At 36.2% G+C, this 22,909-nt stretch overlaps 1 protein-coding gene across 1 annotated transcript in view; it reads right to left on the reverse strand.

Moving 5' to 3' along the window:
- The window catches only part of Ppfia2 (PTPRF interacting protein alpha 2), a 442,290-nt gene that overhangs the window by 67,496 nt on the left and 351,885 nt on the right, over positions 1 to 22,909 (reverse strand). The window contains exons 13-17 of the mRNA XM_059245722.1: positions 22,313 to 22,375; positions 17,445 to 17,536; positions 7,953 to 8,088; positions 5,334 to 5,554; positions 872 to 1,109 (exon numbers count right to left, since the gene is read on the reverse strand). Of these exons, the coding sequence (XP_059101705.1) occupies positions 872 to 1,109; positions 5,334 to 5,554; positions 7,953 to 8,088; positions 17,445 to 17,536; positions 22,313 to 22,375 (750 nt within the window). The remainder of the gene's footprint in view (positions 1 to 871; positions 1,110 to 5,333; positions 5,555 to 7,952; positions 8,089 to 17,444; positions 17,537 to 22,312; positions 22,376 to 22,909) is intronic.

Below are 22,909 nucleotides of genomic sequence, written 5' to 3' on the forward strand. Positions count from 1 at the left end.
TTTAGTTGGAATTTTATAATTTTAATCTTCATCAAAGAAACAGTATTTTACCTCATTTTTGCAATGTTTTCAATTTATTCAACTAATGTCAAGAACAAAACGTTATATCATTTTGTAGTTAAGCAAATTTTAGGAAAACTCAGCTCCATTTTAGCAAAGGCAGTTTATCCCTGCTTTCAAAGTGTTAGTTATCACTTCCCTTAAACGAAGAAAGTGCTCTCTTAGCTCATGCTGTGATGGGCAGTAAATGATCACACCTTGCAGCATGCAGGAATCAGTCCAGTGAAATTGAAGAGAGGCTTTTTTTCATATTACTTTTAATATGTGGCCTGAATCCTTCCAGTTCTTTCTAGTGCACTTCCTGACTTAAATATCCAAATGTAACAATAAATGAAAAAAAAAATAAAAAAGGAAATGTGAAAGTGTTTATACGAAACATAAAAAGAAACACTGAATAAGTGATGCCGCTATTTTGGCAGCTTTTCTAGAAATTATATACTGCAAAATTATACATTTTTTTAAATCTCTGTTTACTACAGTACATAATTGTTGCTATTAGCTATATTTTTCAAAGTTACTGATGTATTCCTCGTCTGCTAAAAGATACTTAGTGGTTTAAGTCACTCAAATTTCTGATGTGTGTTTAGACCCCTGCCTTCCGAGTGACTTTGAGATATAGTTTCCTCACAGTTAAGGGCAAATGATGGTAACTAGTAACTACCACAAACAGCTGTTGTGGTAAACAAATTTACAAATTATTTACATGTGTAAAGAGACAATAAAAAACACAGAAAATCAGATGAGAGGAAATATTCTGTAGCTAAAGAACGAATAACAACAAGTCAAGTTGCTCTGGATGCGTGATCATTACCAGAGTCATGACTCCCATGCGGTCCATTTCCCTAGCAGGGCTTCTTGGCGTGAGCTTTGGTGTTGAGTGTCCACTAGGGGGAGAAGAACTGGCCAAGGATGAAGCTGTAACAGAGGCAGTGATGGAGGTACCAGGATGGACCCTTGCCAAATTCAGGCCTTCCAAGCTTACGCTAGCCACTCTATTCTCGATTTCTTCGGCACGCAGTTCTGTAGATTCCTTCTCTTCTTGAATTAGCCTAGAAGATAGAATTAATTTTTGTTTCCATTATGAGATTGCTACCGGCAATTGGATTTCTCCTAATAAATTACTCAGTTCAATACTGTGAAATTTTGCCTCAAATCTAGCATTTCTGTTTCCTTTTGCGGTTGTACAACTTTAAACTGCGTAGAATTACTAGTTATATTGAGAAACATTTGTGTTTTTTTCTTTAAAATTATTATGGTATATTCTTGGAATTTGAAGTTTGACATCTTCAGTTGCACAATGAAAACATCTACATCAACAATCTCTTGTGTATATAATGTGCAATTGTAAAACATTTTCAATTGTACTATGAAATAATTCATAATTGAAACACAACTTCTATATGTTTCATTGGCTCTGAATTAAAAACAAACAAACAAACAAAACAATAATGAAGCCAGGCACGGTGGTATGTGCCTATAATCCCACTTCTTAGAAGACAGAGAGATGTGGCATAATAATGAGGTTAAAGCCAGCTTGCCCGGCACAAAGGAAGTTTCAGGAGGGTCCAAATGTAGATATTCTCCCTCTCTCTCTCTCTCTCTCTCTCTCTCTCTCTCTCTCTCTCTCTCTCTCTTTCCCTCTCCCTCCCTCTCTCTCTCTCTTTCTAGTTCTCACACACACAAATCACATAAAAAGATGAACAGACTATTTAAGCTATGGCATTAAATTAAAATATATCTTTCACATATGTTAAGTCTTTCATATTTAAGGAATGTACATGAATTAGAAAAGTTTTCCATGTATTTCCTAAATATAGGAAGAAATTTTCGTTATCAATCTGATTGGCCAAGAACTTCAATATATATGTGTGAAAATTTTAACTTACAGATATAAGTAATAGTAATTAATTTTCCAAAGAAATCCACATAGAAACCTAGGTCCAATTTGAAATATATTGGAGTAAAATTTAAAAATTAATTCATTTGATTAATCCAATTGTTTATGAACTGAAGTACAAATTTGTGGATATTTACCCTTCAGATAGAAGGAATATTAATTACTTCTTTGAGATTTATTTTTATTTTATGTGTGTGACTACATCTATACCGTATGTCCATGCTTGGTGCCTATGGAGGCCAGAAGAGGGTATCAGTTTCAGTTAGCTATGAACCATAATGTGGGTGCTGGGAATCAAACTCTGGGCCACTGGGAGAAGTAGATGATCATAGCCACTGAGCCCTAATTAATTTTCAAAAGAAATGTATGTCAAACTGGGTTTCACTTTGAAATAGGGTAGGGCCAAATTGCAAGACAAGTCTCAGGCCCCGCTGAATACAGCAGATCATTTTCAAGTATAAAAGCAATCTGCCTTTTCATGTGATAGTTACTGAAAGAATTTAATATTTGTTGTTAAGAATAGAAGTATCTAGCCGGGCGGTGGTGGCGCATGCCTTTAATCCCAGCACTCGGGAGGCAGAGGCAAGCGGATCTTTGTGAGTTCAAGGCCAGCCTGGTCTACAAAGCGAGATCCAGGAAAGGCGCAAAGCTACACAGAGAAACCCTGTCTCGAAAAACCAAAAAAAAAAAAAAAAAAAAAAAAAAAAAAAAAAAAAAAAAAAAAAAAAAAAAAAAAAAAGAATAGAAGTATCTGCATTAGATTATGCCATTATTTAAAGAAATAATTAATTTTCAAATCTCTAGTTCTGCCAGGGAAGTACAAATATACTCCTGTTAGTATATGCTCTGCAACGGACAGATCTCTGTACCCATAGTATTGAGATCCCAAAGAAGCCTGGATCCATGGGCTGCCACTGTTTTTTTGCAGATGAAAACTTTAGGAAGTCATAAGGGTGAGACCTGAATTTGAAAGAGTTAATTACTCTTCTGCTCTCTTTCTTTTGTCTCACTTCTCTCTCTATCTCCCTGCCACTTAGCCTTTCCCACAAGCCGGGAAGAGAGCCGTCACTAGACACTAAACCCAGCCAGAATCTTACCCTTGAATTTCGTGTTCTCCCAGACCATGAAGAAATAAAATTTTGTATTTGCTTACACAGCCTGTGCCATTTTATATATAGTAGCCCAGGCCAACTAATACATGCTTCATTGATATTAAATGAAAAGAAATGATGCTTTTAAAATGACATTAAACACCAAAAAAATTACAAGAAATTAGTATATTTTCCTCTAGTATTAGGATTCTGTACATTTCATTGCCTTTTGTGGTAGGTACCATTGTTAATATCATTATTGTTTGAAGAAACAGTAGCCCACAAAGGTGATGAAACCATCCAGAATACAGGTATCTAAATATGCATTAGAAATGTGAATGATCTAAACCATTAAATAAGCAACCTTTGACTTACTGCACAGATATTTTCTAAGCCACAAAGAATAGTGAAAACATGAAAATTTCAGGTAAATGGTTGAAACGAGAACACATTATACTGGGTGAAATAATCCAGACCCTGAAAGATAAGCAATGCATGCAATTTCTAATTTGTGGATCTTAATTCCAAACCTGTAGATGTGAGTATATAACCTGGAGCAACCACAGATACCAGAAAAATGAAAAGGGACACTGAAGAAAATGAGAAGAATTGTGAGGGAGAGTTACCTGGGAAGAGGGGAGGGAGAGCAACTCACAGAGAGGAAGGAAGTTGGAATAATAGCACCTAGGATGTTCTGAAATCCATGGGGAATCACTTTATTTTATGTTTGCTTAAACATGTGTGTGTGTGTGTGTGTGTGTGTGTGTGTGTGTGTGTGTGTGTGTGTAATTTAAAAGAAGTTAGGCCACACGGAGTGACAGTGATCCCTCCAAAAGTCATGGGAAATCCTTCTTTTGAGTTGTTGGCCAGGAGCCAACAGAAACTCAAAACAATGTAGGCTTTTGCCAATGTCCTTGACTGCCTTTCCAAACTTGAAGCTTATGTCTGATTTCTAAAATAGCCAAACAATTTGGACAGAGCGCTTGAATGAACTGAGCTGGAACTGATCTTGAAGACTTGTCCCTGGTAGCTCCCACAGTACCAGAATGAGCTACTCAAACTGGGAAGGGAGAAATCAATCAATAGTTCTATCCAGCTGGAACACCTATAAACAACAATGATTAGAAAGAGAAGATATCTCAAGAGGTGTAACAGCCGTCTATTTGAACTTAAGATTCTCTCAATAGGAGGGAATTTATCTCTGGTATTGTAAACCTGTTCCCAAAACCAATAGCTAGCGAGAACCTCAACCCTAGAAGACAGCCTGCTATCTACTTTCCTAAAACAGTGTAATGTCTAACTGCACTCTAGTACTATCCTTAGACACACAGCTAAGTATCGCTCTTTCCCCTCATCAGTGTTGTTTAATAGGGGCCATTACAGAGAGCCACAACTACGCCAAATGCATAGAAAAGCTAACTATGGGTATCACAGACCAAATTGATATATGTACAAATACAACCCTTTCATCTGAGGGTCAGGAAGCATCATGGATAAGAGGAGGAAATATTCTAAGAGCCAGAGAACAAGGATGTCAGTTAGTTTCTTCTGTAAATGACAGTGAAGTTGCAACCAATGAAACCTCAAAAATATGGTTCCTTAAATAAGATCCAAAAAATGGCAATACCAATTGAGTCACCAAAAGGTAAAGGAGAAATATCACAAGATCCCAATCCTAGATGAAGACCTACAGGAAACTAATATTTGCTGAGAGAAAGTGATTCAGTCTTCTTCAGGGACTAGTTTTCCAATAAATTATCAAATTCCAACTAGTCATCTCTACACACACACACACACACACACACACATGCATACACACACACGTATGCATACACATATACATTCATACATACACATGTATTTAAATGAGCAACACTAAATGAACTCATCAGGCTATAGTTATAAATCTGTCTCTCTATATATATTCATATATCAAAATTAATAAATAACCTATGAAATTGAGAAGGGGTGGAAGTGACAGAGGAAGAGCTGAAGGAAAGAAGGGAAGAGAGGAAATGATAGAAATATAGTACTGATATATAAAATTCTCCAAAACATAAAAATTATTCTTTCACATCATCCTTAACATCATTAGTCTATATGTTTCCGTATATTCTTTGAAGAGAGTGCATCTTGTAATAAGGCACATTCTCCAACAGCAGTCATGAGGGAGACTGATATTCTGCAGGCCTAACAAGGCAACAGGAGATGCCAAGCCTCACAGGTTTAGAAACATGTTTTAAGTACTAAGGTTTTCTAAGCTCTTGAGACCATCCTATTGATACCTTATTTCTTTGTTGATTGCATCCAATTGTTCTTGAAGCATCATAGCTAGAGTCTGGGCATCAGAATGGCCACTTGGAGAGAGAAGATCCATTGAGCTAAAAATGGTTTCTCTGTCATCATCATCAATATCGGATATTTCAGTGTCACTCTCAAACGGGTGGCTGCCTAGGACTCCAATTTGCTGAGTTCTGTTCCATTCATGATCCCCAAGAGATTTCACCTGAGAGACAAGTGGACAAATCAGATACTCGTATTAAAACAATAAAATCTGAAAACTGATAACCACAGCGGCAACACCAAAACAAGCATGCATGCTTTCACAGTTGCTCGGTCAAATGCAGACCAAGTAGTAATATTTTAATTGAATAGTTCAATAAAATATTGCCCTGATATCTTATGCGATAGTGGCTATCAATTGTTCACTTAAATCAATACTTTAGAAGGAGCAGTGGTAATAAATTTTCATGTGATTCATTTTCAATCAGCTTTCAAGGTGGTGATTATTTTAAAGCTCTTACATTTGCAACACTCCCCCCCGCCCAGATTTCCAACTATAACAAACCTCACTTAAACTTAAGCATTGTTATTTCTTACAGTAATTAGTCGTACCCGCACTTTTTTTGTGAAAAGATGAGCACATAAATATGAACAGATAGCATATGGCATAATAATCATCTTCTAAAAATTCACTTAATAGATTTGAACAAAATATTACTTCCAATATTGAAAAACAACATAATTTTATGTCTACTTGTACACTCATTAAACTTTTGAAACAAACATGATAGTTTTAATGGTTTATGTTTTTTAAGTTAACAACTATTCTTCTGAGAGTTTTGAGTAACCAACAGATCAATTGTTTTGCCAACTGTGTTCTCAATAGACAGGCCCTAAAATTTTATGCTCTTAATATAATTAACTTCACTGCTATGGTCATTCAAAATTAGTTATGTGGGAGAAGAAATTATATTTTATGGGATATTGAATTAATGACTAAAGGTCTGAAGTAGTATTTGTGCTACTAATTATTTTGGTACCAAAGAACACAAATTTATTTCTCTTAAAGTAAGAAGAAAAGAACCGAGACTATCTTTTTATTTGTTTGTTTGTATTTTCTGTTTTCCACAAATGCTGGATGCTACTGTGATAGATTAATTTACATGTGACCTATTGATACCAATTATCAATCAAAAGCATTAAGAGCCTGTTAATGAAAAAAAAGAACAATATTTTTGAATATGTATAAATGGTTGTCTGAACAAAATATACTAGGGCACAGAAGAACTGTGCCACTTCTGTATACAGCTGCATTGATTAAACAAAAACCTGACTCAAAAGTTTATTACTCCGCTGAATCTCAGTTATAGGTTTGTCTCAAGAAGCCTGGCACAGGGACAGCACCAGCTGACATTTTAACATGGGCTAGGGAGATCCCACAAGGTCCCACCCCTGGATGGAGTGTTCCATGCAAAGAGTGGCTGCTGAGAGAGAATCAGTCTTCACCTGTTATAAGCCTTCTGACAATTTGTCCAATCCCAGGAGGTCAGCCCTAAACACACACATACAACTCAGCAGGTTATAGCTGTAAATATGTATGTATATGCATATATCAATAATAATTAAGAAGCTATGAATTTGAGAAAGTGGAAGCGGTGCAGAAGGAGTTGACGAAAGAGAAGGAAGAGGAAATTTTACATAAATATAGTACTCATATCTGAAATTCTCAAGAAAAAGTATTCTTTTATACTGTCCTTAACATAGTCTATATGTTTAATGTATGTTCTGTAATTAGGGTGACAACGTAAGTGATACTCAGGGTCTCTTGTAATATGGAATGATGGACTCAAAAGGCTGTTTTGAATATACGTATATACCTATGTAGCAATAATAATTAAAGAAGAAGCCATACATTTGAGAAGGAGTAGGAAATATGGGAAGAGGTAGATCAGGGAGAGGCAGTGGTGGACATGATGTAAACATAGTATGCACATACGACGTTTTAAAAGTTAAACATAAAAAGTTACTGATTGAAAGGACAGAGTCACAGTTTATCTTGAACAGGTCTTCCCAGGCACTTTTTAAAAGACTGTCATACTTTTGAAAGCATGTTTTAAAATAGCAACTTTTAACAAAACGTTTTCCTAATTTTAGGTAAAAATATGTCAGTACTCAAGAATTCAAGTACACCAAATATCCATTTGCTTGGCAATATAATATAATACAATACAATACAATACAATACAATATAATATAATATAATACAATATAGTGGTTAAAACATGGTATCTCTCATTACCTACCTACATCTAACTCCAATTTTGAATCAATCAGTGTGCTAGCTCTGTACTGTGGAACACTTAAATCTTTCTTTTCCTAAATCTTAAAGTTCCTGAAATTATTATAAAAATTGCATACAATTAATAGTGACAAATAAATAAATAAATAGGAAAACTCTAGTACATATTAGATGCCTTACATTAGTTAACTTTACAATATGTCGTTTTTTATCCTCAAAAGTTGATGCTGGTATTTGGGATTCTCTTCTAATATAAATTCTATCTAGAATAGCATTGTATATTTAGCTACAGTAATGAATAACATCAGAAGAAAAGAATTACCTTTGGCTCATCTCTTCGCACACCCATACGGCCTCTCCTTGGCCTCCGGATTACTTTAGTGGTTCTGTAATCAGACTGACTGTCCACAAGAGAGCCAACTGAATATCGCAACTCAGTCGAGGTGTCTAGGTGCGTTCTGGAAAACAGAAGAAATATCGAGTCTCATAAACTAAATTTACCATTGCCTTGCTGTGGGATGGTCTGTACATCAAATGCTCTGATTGGTCAATAAATAAAACACTGATTGGCCAGTGGCCAGGCAGGAAGTATAGGTGGGACAAGGAGAGAGGAGAATTCTGGGAAGTGGAAGGCTGAGTGGGAGAAACACTGCCAGCTGCTGCCATGACAAGCACCATGTGAAGATGCCGGTAAGCCACGAGCCACGTGGCAACGTATAGATTTATGGAAATGGATTAATTTAAGCTATAAGAACAGTTAGCAAGAAGCCTGCCACGGCCATAGAGTCTGTAAGCAATATAAATCTCTGTGTTTACTTGGTTGGGACTGAGCTGCTGCGGGACTGGCAGGTTAGAGAGATTTGTCCTGACTGTGGGCCAGGCAGGACCAGGAAAACTCTAGCTACATTGCCTGCTTCTAAATTTGTCAATAAGGCAGAATCTCTCAAGCAGATGAATCTCACAAAAGAGTGTGTTATTCTTGTTATGCTCTTGGATGTGTGTGTGTGTCAGATGATGCGGTAGATTTTTCATTCTTGAAGGTAAGGCACATTTTCTCATTTTTTAGACTACATTTATAACCTTGTTGTTTCTTATGATTCTCAATGTGGTTCTATAATGAAACATGTTAACATTAATAGTCAAGGTCGACTGATTTAAATTCTAGACATTCTGTGTGGTTTTTCCTCATTTGTCCATATCTTAATATTTACCATTTATTGCTATATTTTTAAGTGTTTTGCATTGTGCTTACTGAAAAATGTATGAACTTGTGAGTTCAGAACTTTTAAGTTTTATCAATTATAGAGAAATTCACTAACATTTTCTATCCTGAAGTGTTCTGTTGTCCAATTTAGAGAAACAGTAAAATGCTTGCTTTACAGTGAATAATCTTATTTTAGTAAAGAGCTAGGATTTTAGCTTTGTGTAAATCATCGTGACAAGATGAAGACAAATCTTAGTAATCACCCTTGATGCTGCAATTTGCTTAGGGATGAAATAGGTAGAAAATTGCAATTGAAAATTATCACCACACTGGTTTTCAATAAACATGGTAATAAACTACACTGTAATCACAACATAGTCAGGCACATTGTCTGTACATAGATTTACAGCAAATTCAATTTATTTCTGTAATAGCGATGATGATAACAAAAGTGACTTCATGCTGTCCTATAAAAGGAAATCACAGATTCATCAGCAGTAGGTGCTTTCTGTTGAGCTTGGGGCTCCTACTGATTGATGACACCCCCTTCCTTAACTCACTTTGAGATTGGAGATCAGCATTTACTCTCTATTTGTCAAGATTTATAAAGTTTAGATGAACTCCAGCTGTTTGTAGCAGTGGGCGATGATAACCCAACTTAAGGAAGACCTTGTCTTACCAGATAATGAATTAGATCAAACAAAAAAGAACTAGTTTTTGAACAGATGACATTACTTAATATTTTATAGCAATGAACATGGGCTGAAAATCCACTTGTCTAATAGTGAACAAGTCATATATAAAAGTAGACTAGCCAAGCCATACTCAGAAATGGCATAACTTAGTCTATTGGACAAACGTTTCATTTTATTAACAAAAAGATTAAATTTTAGTCACTATTATTTATCCAGAAAGGTGTGCCTTCTACACTGTGAATACTTTATTAATTCCAGTGGATTAATGAGTGAAAGGATGGAATTATAGTTCCCAAACAACCTGCATCAAAATAACCTAGATCTGTTTCATCTATGACTGCTCAGGTCAATGTTTCTTTGGGCATCACAGTGGGGTGTCCAACATTAAAACTTGTCATTCTAGAAAATGGCATTCTTGTTTTGTTTTGTTTTCTCTGAATTCTATAACATTTTAAAAATTATGGGACATAGCAAACCTTGCTTATCAGTATTCAGCTTAAAAGACCTTGGTGTCTCTTTCAGGCCTCTACAATTTGAGACTTCCTAGTTTACAGATTCACATTAGCAACTTACTCCTTCATATCCTTCTCCATTCAGTTTAACTGACTGGCATTCAATTCCTTCAATAATTTAGACTTCATTTCACTTCTGAGCCTTTGGACATCTTATTGTTTCTGCCGAAATGCTCTCTTAACACGTTTATACATCTAGCATTCTTGGAGTTTCAACTTAAATGTCCAATTGCCACATGCTATTCTAGTTTTTTTTTTTTTTGGCATTTCATCTTTGCAACAGTCTACAAGGTACCATTTTCTGTTTCCTCTCAGCATCACTTGTTTGCATCACCACTGGAGCCCTAGTACATCCCTATCTGGCAAATAGAACATGGTTAATAGAGCTGTAAAGAAAACATTTGAGCCTGCACCCGTCTAGAAGGGATGCTACGCAAATTTCATGTAAAATGACTGCTTGCCTCTCTACTTTTTGTCATTTTTTATTTTAGCTTGTTCTCCAGCAAAAGAAAAAAGAAGCTATATTTTCACTCCAATTAAATTTTCAAATCATTTTCTGCATACATATTAGAGAGTTTTAGCAAGTCTAAGTAAGTTTTAAAAATGCCTTTCATCAATCTGATTACAGGAGAAGGCCAGTTCAGGGTACCTATCCACTACTGATAAGGAGTCTTGACTGGTGACATCCTTGCAAACTCATGGGAGTTTCCCTTGCACCAGATTTCCACCGGACCCCAAAATGCACCCCCATCAAGACATCTCTTTCATTATCCCCCCCTCTATCACACCCCCAACCTGATCCCTCATGTTCTCATCCTTACCAGCCCATCCACCCCTAGTGTACCCACAGGATCTCTTCTATCTCCCCTTCCTAGGGAAATCCATGTGTCCCTCTTTGGGCCCTCCTTGTTACCTAGCCTCTCTAAGACTGTAGACTGTAGCATGGTTATCTTTTACTTTACAGCTAATATCGACTTATGAGTGAGCACACACAGTATTTGTCTTTCTGGGTCTGGGTTATCTCACTTAGGATGATTTTTTTTTTCTAATTCCATTAATTTGCCTTCAAATGTCTACATATGTGAGACAGTTGTATAGCTTGGTGTACTTGTGGGACTCCTAGCAGTAGGAGCAGGACCTGTCCTTGACTCTGTGGCAGGCCTTTTGGAACCTATTCCTTATACTGCGTTGCCTTACCAAGCCTTAATACAAGGTGTGGAGCTTAGTCCTACCTCAACTTGATATGCCACACTTTGTTGACTCCCATGGGAGGCCTGCCCCTTTCTGAATAGAGGAATGGATTCTGAGGCAGGGCAGAGAGAAGGTGGGGGGAGGGAATAGGAGGAAAGAAGGAAGGGGAAACTGTGGTCCAGCTACAAAATAAATGAATACATTTAACTAAAAATTGTCTTTTACTTCTTTAAGCAATGACTTGTGAGGATCATCAATGTAACTGTATCACTAAATTTTATGAAAATTACTTGTGATATGATGTGTGCAATAAAGACCTCCTACTAAAATAATTCATTTACAAAACTGGTGTGATAACTTGGATATATTAATTATACATATTTATTTGAAAAATATATTGTGAGAATCTGAATAGGAGAAATGATTTCCCATACTAAATAGCAAACATGTCCACCTGAAGTCTAAGAATGCAGAGCCTCACATATGTGGTTTTATCTCCACCTCCTTCCTCATGAGTAACTGTTTTTTATGAGCCCAGCGACCTTTTCCGTGTATAAAAGCCATGGTGTCAGGAAGCCTCACTATATTATTGGAGCTTTGTATATTTTTTATAACACCATTTCTGAGACTGAATACAAAAAAGATATGGACATGGATTTGGACATAGTAGAATACAATTGATGTGCTGGTTAGGGATTGATCCCTGTATGCATTGACTCCTATGACATATGAGATATTTCTATGTCTTTATCATTATCATCATCATCATATCCATCATTGCCACCACCATCATTGCCATTATCTCTCTCACTTTTGTGAGAACATACCACTAATTTAGTGATGTACATAATTTTGGGGGTATCTCTGTGGCCACAGAACTGTAATTCACATACTAAACTGAATTTATACACCCTCAACCATTGGATATTGTATTAATTAATAGTTCTTCTGCAAAGAGTAAAAGCATCTTTAGGGAAATTTTTAATATTTATTTTATTGAATATGTATGAGTTCCTCTCATATGTGTGTGTGTGTGTGTGTGTGTGTGTGTGTGTGTGTGTGTGTGCCCTATGTACAAGCTTGGTACCAATGGAAGTCTTCTGGAGCTGGAGTAATAGATGGTTTTAAGCAACCACTTGGTTTCCAGGAATTGAATCTTCATCTCTGCAGGATCAAAAAATGTTCTTAAAATGCTGAGCTATCTTTCTAACCTACCCAATAGGAACTTTTTAGTTTAGATTTTATCTGGTCATGTGAAACATGAATTTCTAGATAATCATTCATTTTATCATGGACACACTTATTAGCAAAGCAGGCATATTTTTTTTGCTCTTGTGGAGATACTATTCTCAAAAAAAAAGTGGAGTTCTGTAAAGCATTTATTGACAAAAGTTTCAAATGTTATCATTATGTGCTTCCTAAAAAATATATAGCTGAATAAATTTCATTTTGTCTTAGTAAACAGAGAAAAACCAAATTATACATATATTATTGTCAAATGGAGGTATCTATCATCATATATATTCATCTACCTACTAACTGATAATCTTGTGTCTTCTTTCTTTAATGAAGGTATGATAGAAGAGGTGAGCATGGCTAAACTCCACTGAATTATTTTTTTTATATGTAACTCCAGTTCCCATATTAATTTTCAATTGACTAAAACAAGAAAATATTTGTTCAGTCACTGTAAGGATCTGTCACATTTCTGCTTTGGATACATTAAGAAAAAACAGACACTTCAATCAGTGGAATCAAGCTGAAGGCCCAGACATAAATTTATGCACCTATGGACACATGATTTTTGATAAAGAAGCCAGAAATAAACAGTGGGAAAAAAACATCTAAAAACAAAAGGTGTTAGTCAAACTGGATGGATGCCTATAGATGAATCCAAATAGATCCATACTTACCACCTTGCACAAAACTCAACTCCAAATGGATCAAAGACCTCATCATTAAACCAGATGCACTAAACTTGATAGATGAGAAAGTGATAGCCTTGAACTCACTGACACAAGAAATAATAGAACAGTATTAGCACTGTTACTAAGATCAACAATTAATCATTGGGACCTCGTGAAACTGAGAAACTCCTGCATAGCAAAGGACACCGTCATTCAGACAGAGACAGGTTACAAAGTAGAAAAAGATTTTTAACCAGCTACAGATCTGATAGAGGAATAATATCCCAAACATATAAAGAACAACAACAAAAAAAAATAGAAATCAAGAAAACAACCCAATTAAAATGAGGTATCTAAACAGAGAATTCTCAAAAAAAAAAAAAAAAAAAAAAAAAGGAAGTCAAATGGCTAAGAAATACTTGAAATGTTCAAAGTCCTTAGTTATCAGGAAAATGCAAATCAAAACTACCTTGAGGTTTCATCTTTCACCCTTCACTATGGCTAAGATTAATCAATAATTCATGCTAGTGAAGATGGAGTAAGAGGAGGAAAACTCATACATTGCTGGAGAGAGTATAAACTTGTACAGACACTCTGGAAATCAGTGTCCTGATTCCTCAGAAAGCTGGAAATGAATCTACATCAGGACCTTGAAACACCATTCTTGGACATACACTTGCTCAATAATATTCATTGCTACTCTACTCATAATAGTCAGAAATTGGAAATAACCTAGATGCCCATTAACAGAAGAATGGATCAAAAGATTGTGGTACATTTACACAATGGAATACTAACAAGCAGTTAAAAATAAACTAAAATCATGAAGCTCTCAGATAAATGAATGGAACTAGAAAAAAAAAATCATCCTGAGTGAGATAAACCAGGCCTAGAAAGTCAAACATGGTATGTATTCACTTAAATGTAAATATTGGTTCTTAAGACAATAATAACCAAGCTGCAGTCCATAGAACCACAGAGGAGAGGTATAGAGTAAGAGACTAAGGGGGGACAGATACATTTCCATAGGAAAGGGAAATAGAACAGATAGTTATGGATGGATGGAAGATGGTACTGGATCAAGAGAGGAGGGTAGGGAAGATGTGATGAGGGAGGGAATATTGTAAGAGACAGCTATAATTAATAACTACTTGAAGGGTAGTAGTATAGAGACCTAATACAGTAGAATCTTCATATACATACATGTGATGATAGTTTATTTGTGCTGAAATGTGGTGATTTTTCATTTGTGCTTTGCTAAATAAAGCTTGCCTGGAGATCAAGGCACAAAGGCCAGCCATTTTAAGTAAACAAAGTCAGGCAGCACACGCCCTTAATCTGATCACTTAGCAGGCAAGGTCGCTGTGTGTTCAAGGCCATACTAGGGAACAGAGCCAAGCATGGTGACACACACGCCTTTAATCCCAGTACCAACCGTAGAGACCTAGAGGTCTGTACAGACAGGCAGTGATGAGGAAGTGAGGTAGCTGGGCTAAGAGCCAATGAGAGGGCAGAAAAGCAAGGCATATAAAGGCGTGGGAACAGAGGAGGTAACTTGCATTTGGAAGCTGCAGAGTTGATGAGGTAAGGCTGGCTGGTGGCTTTTCCTATTTCCCTGATCTCTAAGGCTTTCATCCCTATATTTGGCTCCGTATTTTTTATTTAATAAGACCATTTAGAAATTTGTCTCCACATATATGCATATACACACATATATTCACACATCTGTATATAGGTATATGTGTATATATGCATATGCATACTGTAGCATGCATCTTAAATGGGCTTATTAATAAAAACAAACCTGGAAGCCAGGTATTGGGGTGAATTCTGAAAGGTCAGAGCAGCAGAACAAGCCACAGCTAACCTCGCCTCGCCAACTTCTCAGCTGATCTTGTTTCCTCAAACTGAAAGCTTCTGAGTCCTCATCCGAATGGATTTCAGCTGAACTGCTGCTAAAAGCCTAAAAGCTTAAAAGCCTCTTGTTCCTGGTCTTCATGCCTTAATATACCTTTCTGCTTCCTGCCATCACTTCCTAGGATTAAAGGCATGTGTCTTTCCCAAGAAAGACATGAGATCTCAAGTGCTGGCATTAAAGGTGTGTGTCACCACGTCTGGCTGTTTCCTGTGTGGCCTTGAACTCATAGAGATTCTGGTGGATCTCTGCCTCCAGAATGCTAGAATTAAAGGCATGAGCTACCACTGCCTAACCTCTATGTTTAATATAGTGGCTGTTTTATTCTCTGACCCTCAGGTAAGTTTATTCGGGTACACAATATATCAACCACAGCATACATTCACATATATTCACACACACACACACACACACACACACACACACACACACACACACGTGTGTGTGTGTGTATAGTATATATATATGTGTGTGTGTGTGTGTGTGTGTATGATATAAAGGAAATTGCCAAATAATGGGGAAGACAGAGCCTCAACTGGACATCTCTTGTCACCAAATGAAGCTTCCAGAACTGGGATTGGGTTACCTCTAATTGAATTGTTGGCCAAAGGGTTCCCATGGGAACTACAAACAACCCAGGCTGTTGCCAAGACTATAGCTAGGTTGCTTTCCAGAAACTGACAGCAAATCCGTAATGCTGAAGACAATATCTATACAACTCATTAAACATGAAAGAGTTGAACTGGTGCCTACACTGAGCCTTCACCTACAGCTTCTAGTATTTTTGGCACAAGAAGGTACTCTGCACACTATCAAAGGAAAAATGTAACTACCAACCTAGCTACAAAACCTTTGATCTACAGGGGTGATCTGCCTACAAGATATGCTAGTGTAATGGTAGAACAAAACTTGTGGGAATAACCAACATCTGATTTGACTTAAGGCCCAGAGCATGAGATGAGACCATACCTGATATCATTTAGGTGATCAAGAACCAGAGACTGAATAGCTCATTGACCTAGGGCAAAACCAAACACTACTGTTCTACCAAAAGAAGTAGCAATAAAATGATTCTAAGGACATTATGCTATAGTCATAGACCAGTTCCTTGCTCAGCCATCATCAGAAAAGCTTCCTCCTGCCGCAGATGGGGATAAATATGGAGACTCACAGCCAGACAATATGCAGAGAATGAGAAACCTTGGAATACTCAGCCCTAAATCGGATGTATCTATCAAGTCCCTCCCCTAAGGGCTCAGGGAACTCAATGAAAAAGGAGGTAGAAAGAGTTGAAGAACCAGAGAAGATTGAGGACACCAAAGAAACAAGGCCCTCTAACATCAATAGGATTGATACATATATGTATATACTTAGAGAGACTGAAGTAGCATGTATAGGACCTTCATGGGTCCTTAGGATAATATCTATATTATATTACATTATATTCTGATTCTATGCATCTTTATATTTCTCGTGCTTTTTCTTGGGCTTCTTTCCTTTTGTTTGTTTCTTTGCCCTCTTCTAATGTGTTAGTTTTTGTTTTATCTTATTACATTAAATTTTAATATTATATATTTTCATCTCTTAGAGGCCTTTTTATTTTCTAAGTAGAGACAGAAAGGAGGTGGATCCAGATGTGAAAGGAGAGGATTTGAGAGGAGTAGAGGGTGGGAGACCATACCATAATCAGGATATATTATGTGAGAGGAGATACATTTTCAATAAAAGGAAAAAAATAATTTAATGAAAAAAAAGAGAAATTTAATATCTCCTCTTGGAATATAGTGCAATCTCTATATGTATGTTCTATTTTTAATTTAAGATCTGCTTAAGGGGCCCACTAGCATTGGGATCAGGATCCATCCCTAGGGTGTAAGTGGGATTTTTGGATGGAGCCCACTGCCTATGGTGGGACATCTTACACAGCCTTTGTCTAGCGGGAGAAGTTTGGGCCTCCCTCAACTGAGTGTATCAGGCTTTGCTGACATGCCACAGAAGGCCTTGCATTGGAAGAGGTGGGAACAGGGGTTGGGATGGGGGGAAAGGCTGGGGGGTGGGAGGAGGGAGGGGAGGGGAATCTGTGGTTGATATGTAAAATGAAGAAAAAATTTCTTAATAAAAAAGAAAAGAAAAGAAAAAAAGAATTATTTGTGCACTTATAACTATATACATGTACATAGAACACAAAAGATTTTCAGTCATATTTTGATTGCACATATTCAAAGATGATTTGCAAATCTCTAAATTCAGAAACAAATTTTGTAGATTAAAAATATGATAATGTCTACTGAGAAATATGAAACCATTATTTTACTTGGGAATGAAGAAAATATAAGAAAATTAACATTGATTTTTACTGAACTACAAATAAACATTTAACTTAATGTTACCTCGATATAGTGGGTTCAATTAGAGAGCCAGTTCTCATTTTCATTTGGTCAAGTTCAGATCTTAACTTCTCAATTTCTTCTGCTAATCTTTCCTAAAAATCAAAAAGCAGTTACTCAGATGATGGTCACATCCAGTGTATCAGCATTCAGTTGTGAAACAGATATTTAAAGGGGAAAATGATTACATTTTATTACAGAAGACTGGATATAAATAGAAAATATACTTGTGTTTACCTTTCATAATGAATATGGCAATAACAGAAGTCAACAAAACCACCTCTATTCCCTGGTATTTATTAATCCTAAATATTTGCAAGTCTGTGAGATTATTAAAATCACGAATATAGATATGTCCCTCAAATACAAAGGACAAATCACATCTAGTTTTAAGTTAAATAAAACATCTTTATGCAGGAAGTGAACATGATGACTACCCTTTTGGTTGTCAATGTGACTACATCTGGAATTAACGAAAACCCAAGTGGCTGCGTTCACCTGTGAAGAAGTAATCTTTGGCTGTTGTTGTTTTTTAATTCACTCATTTGAAGTGAAAAGACCTGCTTTTAAACCAGATCTTTTGAGTTGGGAAGATTCCCTCTTTAATCTGGGCCACCTCTTCTCATAGAAGCCTATATAAAGGACATTCAAGAGGGAAGCTTGTTCTTTACAGTCTTTCTCTCACTCTCCAAGGCAAGTCTGTTCCTTCACTGGCTTTAGAGCCTACTTCAGGGTCTCGGTGTGCACTGAAGACAAACTGAGACTTTGAGCCATGTAGACTGACGGGATTCTTGGACCTTCCATTGACAGGCAGTCACTGTTGGATCAGTTTGACCACAGCCTGTAAATCACTCTAATAGCCCCCCTTTCCATGTATGTGTGTGTGTGTGTGTGTATGTGTGTGTGTGTGTGTGTGTGTGTGTGTGTGTGTGTGTTCACTTCATCAGTTCTTTTCTTCTAAAGAATCCTGACTTATAAAGTGAGAATTTCCATTTTTTTTCCATCAAGGTTGAAGGACACACCAGTAAAAAACAATGATTTAAAGAAGGAGAATTCCATTATAAAAGGAAGCCAAGAGTCCCAACTTTTAAATTTTCTTGAGATGTGAATAAATGAATAAATAAAATATACTTATGATTATAAGGCTCAGCATGAAAGATTGGCTGGCTGTCAATAACCGAACTACAGGCTTGCTTTTGTTTGTCTACCTATAACTTTTTCCGACTGGTATTAAATACTGCAGTGGGTAAGTTTATGAAGATTGGAGTTGTCTCACAGCTCTTAGCTAAGTGCTCATGAACTTACTTCATAACAATTTAATAACTGATTCTATTATGCTTGTTAATGAGCCCTTAGTATTTATAGCTTCTCTCTCAGTATTCAACTCTTACATTTTATTTGATTCATATTCTTTTTCTTACCATACTATGACTGGTTTTAATGACAATGATCCCTAGAGGCTCATCAATTTGAATACTTTGTTTCCAGTTTGTGGAACTGTTGAGGAAGGATTGGGAGAGGTGGCTTTTTGGAAGATGTATGTCATTGGGGGGTGGGCTCTGTGGCATCAAAAGCCCACAGTACTCCAGTTAATTATCGGTCCTTTTCTTGTTTGTGGATCGGATTTAAACTCTCAACTGCTGCCTCAATGCCATGTCTGTGCTTGCTTTCACGCCATCTGCCATGACAATCACAGGCTCACCTTCTGGAACTGTAAGCCCTAACAGACTCCATCTTTCATTAGTTATCTTGGACAGGATGTATCTTCACAGCAATTGAAAAGCAGCTAACAGAATGATATTTCTATTACAAGAAATTCTATTACAAGAGATTTGTGATATTTCTATTACATGTTCCTTATATTTTTTCAGGACCTCGATCCTATTTACCCTAAGCTCCTTTGACAGTCTTGTAAATTGTTTATTAGGTTCAATATCTTCTTCTAGCATCACTTCAAAACATACAGATATTCAAATAAAAATTTGGCTTTAAATATTTTTTTTTAAATTACGTACTTTCCTTATTTTCAGAAAAGTACTCATTGAGTTTCTCTTCTGCACACCTGGTGTACAAGGAATGAGCTGCCTTTTACTTAATGTACATTAATAGAAACAGACAACTGATTAATAAAATGCAGAGCTAAATTATATTGTTAAGAAGAAAACAGAAGAATTATGAAAAGATGATATATAACATTTCCCCTCGACACCATCTTTGTAGCTCATGTATGCCCCACATAACAAGGCATTTGAGTGAAGTCCTGAATAAAACATGAGAACATATTAGAAAGAACATTGCAGATAGAACTATACTTGGTGAGACAGGACAGAACCCCAGGGTTGGTGGGCTAGAGACGTCAAGGCAAAACATAGGTGGGGTGTGGATTAAAGTAAGATTACCACTGAGTGAAGGGAAAAGGCAGCTGGCTGTTCTGAAAGGCCCTTAATGCATTTTAAAACTATCTGGCTTTTTATTATGAATAGGAAAAGGAACAAAGGAGGGGGTGGAATCTGAGCAGAGGAGCGTTATTGCATGAACATTGCAACAGCTGTGAATAAAAGGTTGCATAAAATTTGGAGGCAGGGGAGAAACACAATTATCTGGAGCTCTCCAAAAATTATAAACAGAATCATTAGAGTGGATACAAACGTTTATTGGGACAAAGTGGATAGATTTTTATTATGTTTTAATGATAGAAGTATCAGAATTTACCTACTAGGTTGGACAGAGGAAAATTATATAAACACAAAAGTTATCAATAGCTTCAAGTTTAGTTTTTGTAACATGAATAAGGGGGGGAAAGGATGCTATACGTGATTTACTCAGAAGATTACTGGTCATTTTGGCCAGGTTAGGTGGCAGTGGTGCTTGGTATGGGCAAGTCAGGGGCAGGTATGGTAATACTGTGGAAAATTGATATGTTAAATCAGATTTTTTTTTGTGTGTGTATCTAAGTGATAACATGAGTTGGCACTGAAACATAAAACTTCTTCCTGGAAAAGTACATGGTAGGTGATCTAAATATGAAAGTACTTAATTCATAGAGGTGTTGATATCCATGAGAGCAAATAAATCTGCCAGGGACTGAACAGAAAGAATGTAAGTACTTTACATTTCAAAGATAAAAGTCACAAAAAATTAAAAAAAAAGGGCAAGACTTGATATGTAGGAGTTATTGTTGATGGTGGGTTGTGATCCTAGTCACTTGAGTGGACAGTTGAACAATTAGAGATGCACTAAGATCAGAGAGTATGCTTGGCTGTATGGAATGGCAGTCCCACGGTGAAGTTTGGTCTAAGAATACCTTTTCTGGAGATTGACATTAGCAAGGACATAATGCATAAGATGACTTGGAATGTTGGCTGCTTGGGCAGATTGTTGCAGCTACAGGCTTGAGTAGGTGTTGGGGGAGTAGGTTTGAGGATCTTGCCAGGGGCCCACATAACTTTAAATAACTTAACATTGCATAACAAGATCAAGTCCAAAATTCACAATCTGGTCAGAACTATTTCACTACACACTGGTACTTCCAGCAAAATTCTGATGATTCATTTAGTCACTCATCCTTGGTTCCTCTGTGCTGTTCCATTGGGTCCAACCTCCCCCTGGACCACTAGCTGTCCACTACATGTGTATAAGAGCCTACTAAAACATGGTCTCCTCTGTGAAGTCTTTATTAGACATTCGGTAATAATGCAATGCCATCCTTTATCTACCACTGCTATAGTGTTGTATCAAACTATATATTAGAGGAGTACAGACATTCCAACTATAGAACCAAATGATTATAATTTTTTCAATGATCACAAAAATATATAGAATCCTAGAAAAGTGTTAAATGTCCTTTTCCTGTAATGTTTTCAGTACCTTATGTATTATTGTGCTGTTGATAAACTTTTAATTCTTTTCTGCCTACCTCCCTTTTATCTCCTTTCTGTTTCTCTTTTATTCTCTCTTTTCTTCATGCCCTTTCAACCTTCTCTTCCACTATTCCTTTTTGTGTGTTTCAACTACCAACTAGAGGATGCATATTAAGCTGACATTTTAAATGAAGTTTTAAGGAAGCAAGGCAAATGAAGTAGGAAACTATGTATTACTGTCACAACTTTTAAGATTTTTTTTATAATCCATGCTTTGTCGGGCAATTGAGTCACATATCCTACAATATGAACGGCTGGTCCTCATCAAATCCCTATCCAGTTCTAAAGTATCACACTTATGAATAATCTTCAAAACTAACAGACACCTGTAGCCAGGCTTTGTGTTTGGTGTTTACAAGGTCTTCAGCACCGTCTGTTATTGCCTGAATCTTGAGTCACATCCTGAGTCCCTGAAGCCTTCTTTATACCATCAGTGTACTGTAATCTTTACTACCTGCGGCTCAGGTGAATCTCACCATATTGGCCCTTGGTTGCTGCAATTATAAATCACTTTTTGTAAGACATGCTTCTTATACTATATTTTCAATTGCCTTAGAAGTAGGATGATGCTATAAAATATTTATGACACAGTTCTTCTGTATAATTGGTATTTAAATTGTTTTTGCAGAAATAATTTCTCAAACTACATAAAATTTAGTAAATATACTTTTGTTTTATTTATATAAGGTCCAAGCCAAAACAAGACCATATTTATTAGTAGAGGCAGTGATTAATTAGTGATTATAAGCTAACATTAGAGTTTTGTTTCCAGAACTGGCTTTCAGTGTGTTCAATACTAAAAACTGTTCAATTTCTACATGAATTTATGCCTTGCTATAAGCAAACAAAGTTAAAATAGTTTTTGAGTAGAACACAAAATTATTTTTATCACATTTATTTCACAATATATTCATCAATGTGAATAAGATGGCAAAATTTTTTCCATAATACCTTATCATGTAAAGATTCTTCAAGATTTTTTCTGAAGGTTTCTGACTCTTGAATCAAAACATTCTATGGAAAAGAAAAAAGAAAGATGCAATATGCTGAAAATATTTAAATCTGTATATGCATACTCTAGCACTCAAGAATCTTTTAGGATTCTTTCCTTGGTAAATTTATTTCCTGGTTTCTATGGAAACTAAGTTCCATTGAAATCTTTAAAAGTGACACTCAATGTTTTGCAAAATAAATTATTTAAATGAGAAGTGCTATCTTGATACACTTGGATAGATAAACAGACTAAATATTACCCTCAGAGCTAATACTCCAATTCTTCTCAGACTATGTTTTAAATGGGAAATAATTAAGCTATTCTTCAAATGATAAGTGGTGAGTACCAGGCCAGCCACTAGCAACATGCTTAATTTCTTAATGTGTCAATAAATAAAAATTCGTTAACATTTCATTAAAACGTTTCCCTGACTTTCCTGATTTTATGTCAGTGGAAAATGCCTAAATAAGATAGTGACTGAAATTCTGTTTAGATTTATGAAATAATTTGTCCTCCTGAGGTTTAAATGATTACTTCTCTGGTTTAAGTCTGGG

The sequence above is a fragment of the Peromyscus eremicus genome, chromosome 18 (genome assembly GCF_949786415.1).
Source record: "Peromyscus eremicus chromosome 18, PerEre_H2_v1, whole genome shotgun sequence".
NCBI classification, from domain to species: domain Eukaryota; kingdom Metazoa; phylum Chordata; class Mammalia; order Rodentia; family Cricetidae; genus Peromyscus; species Peromyscus eremicus.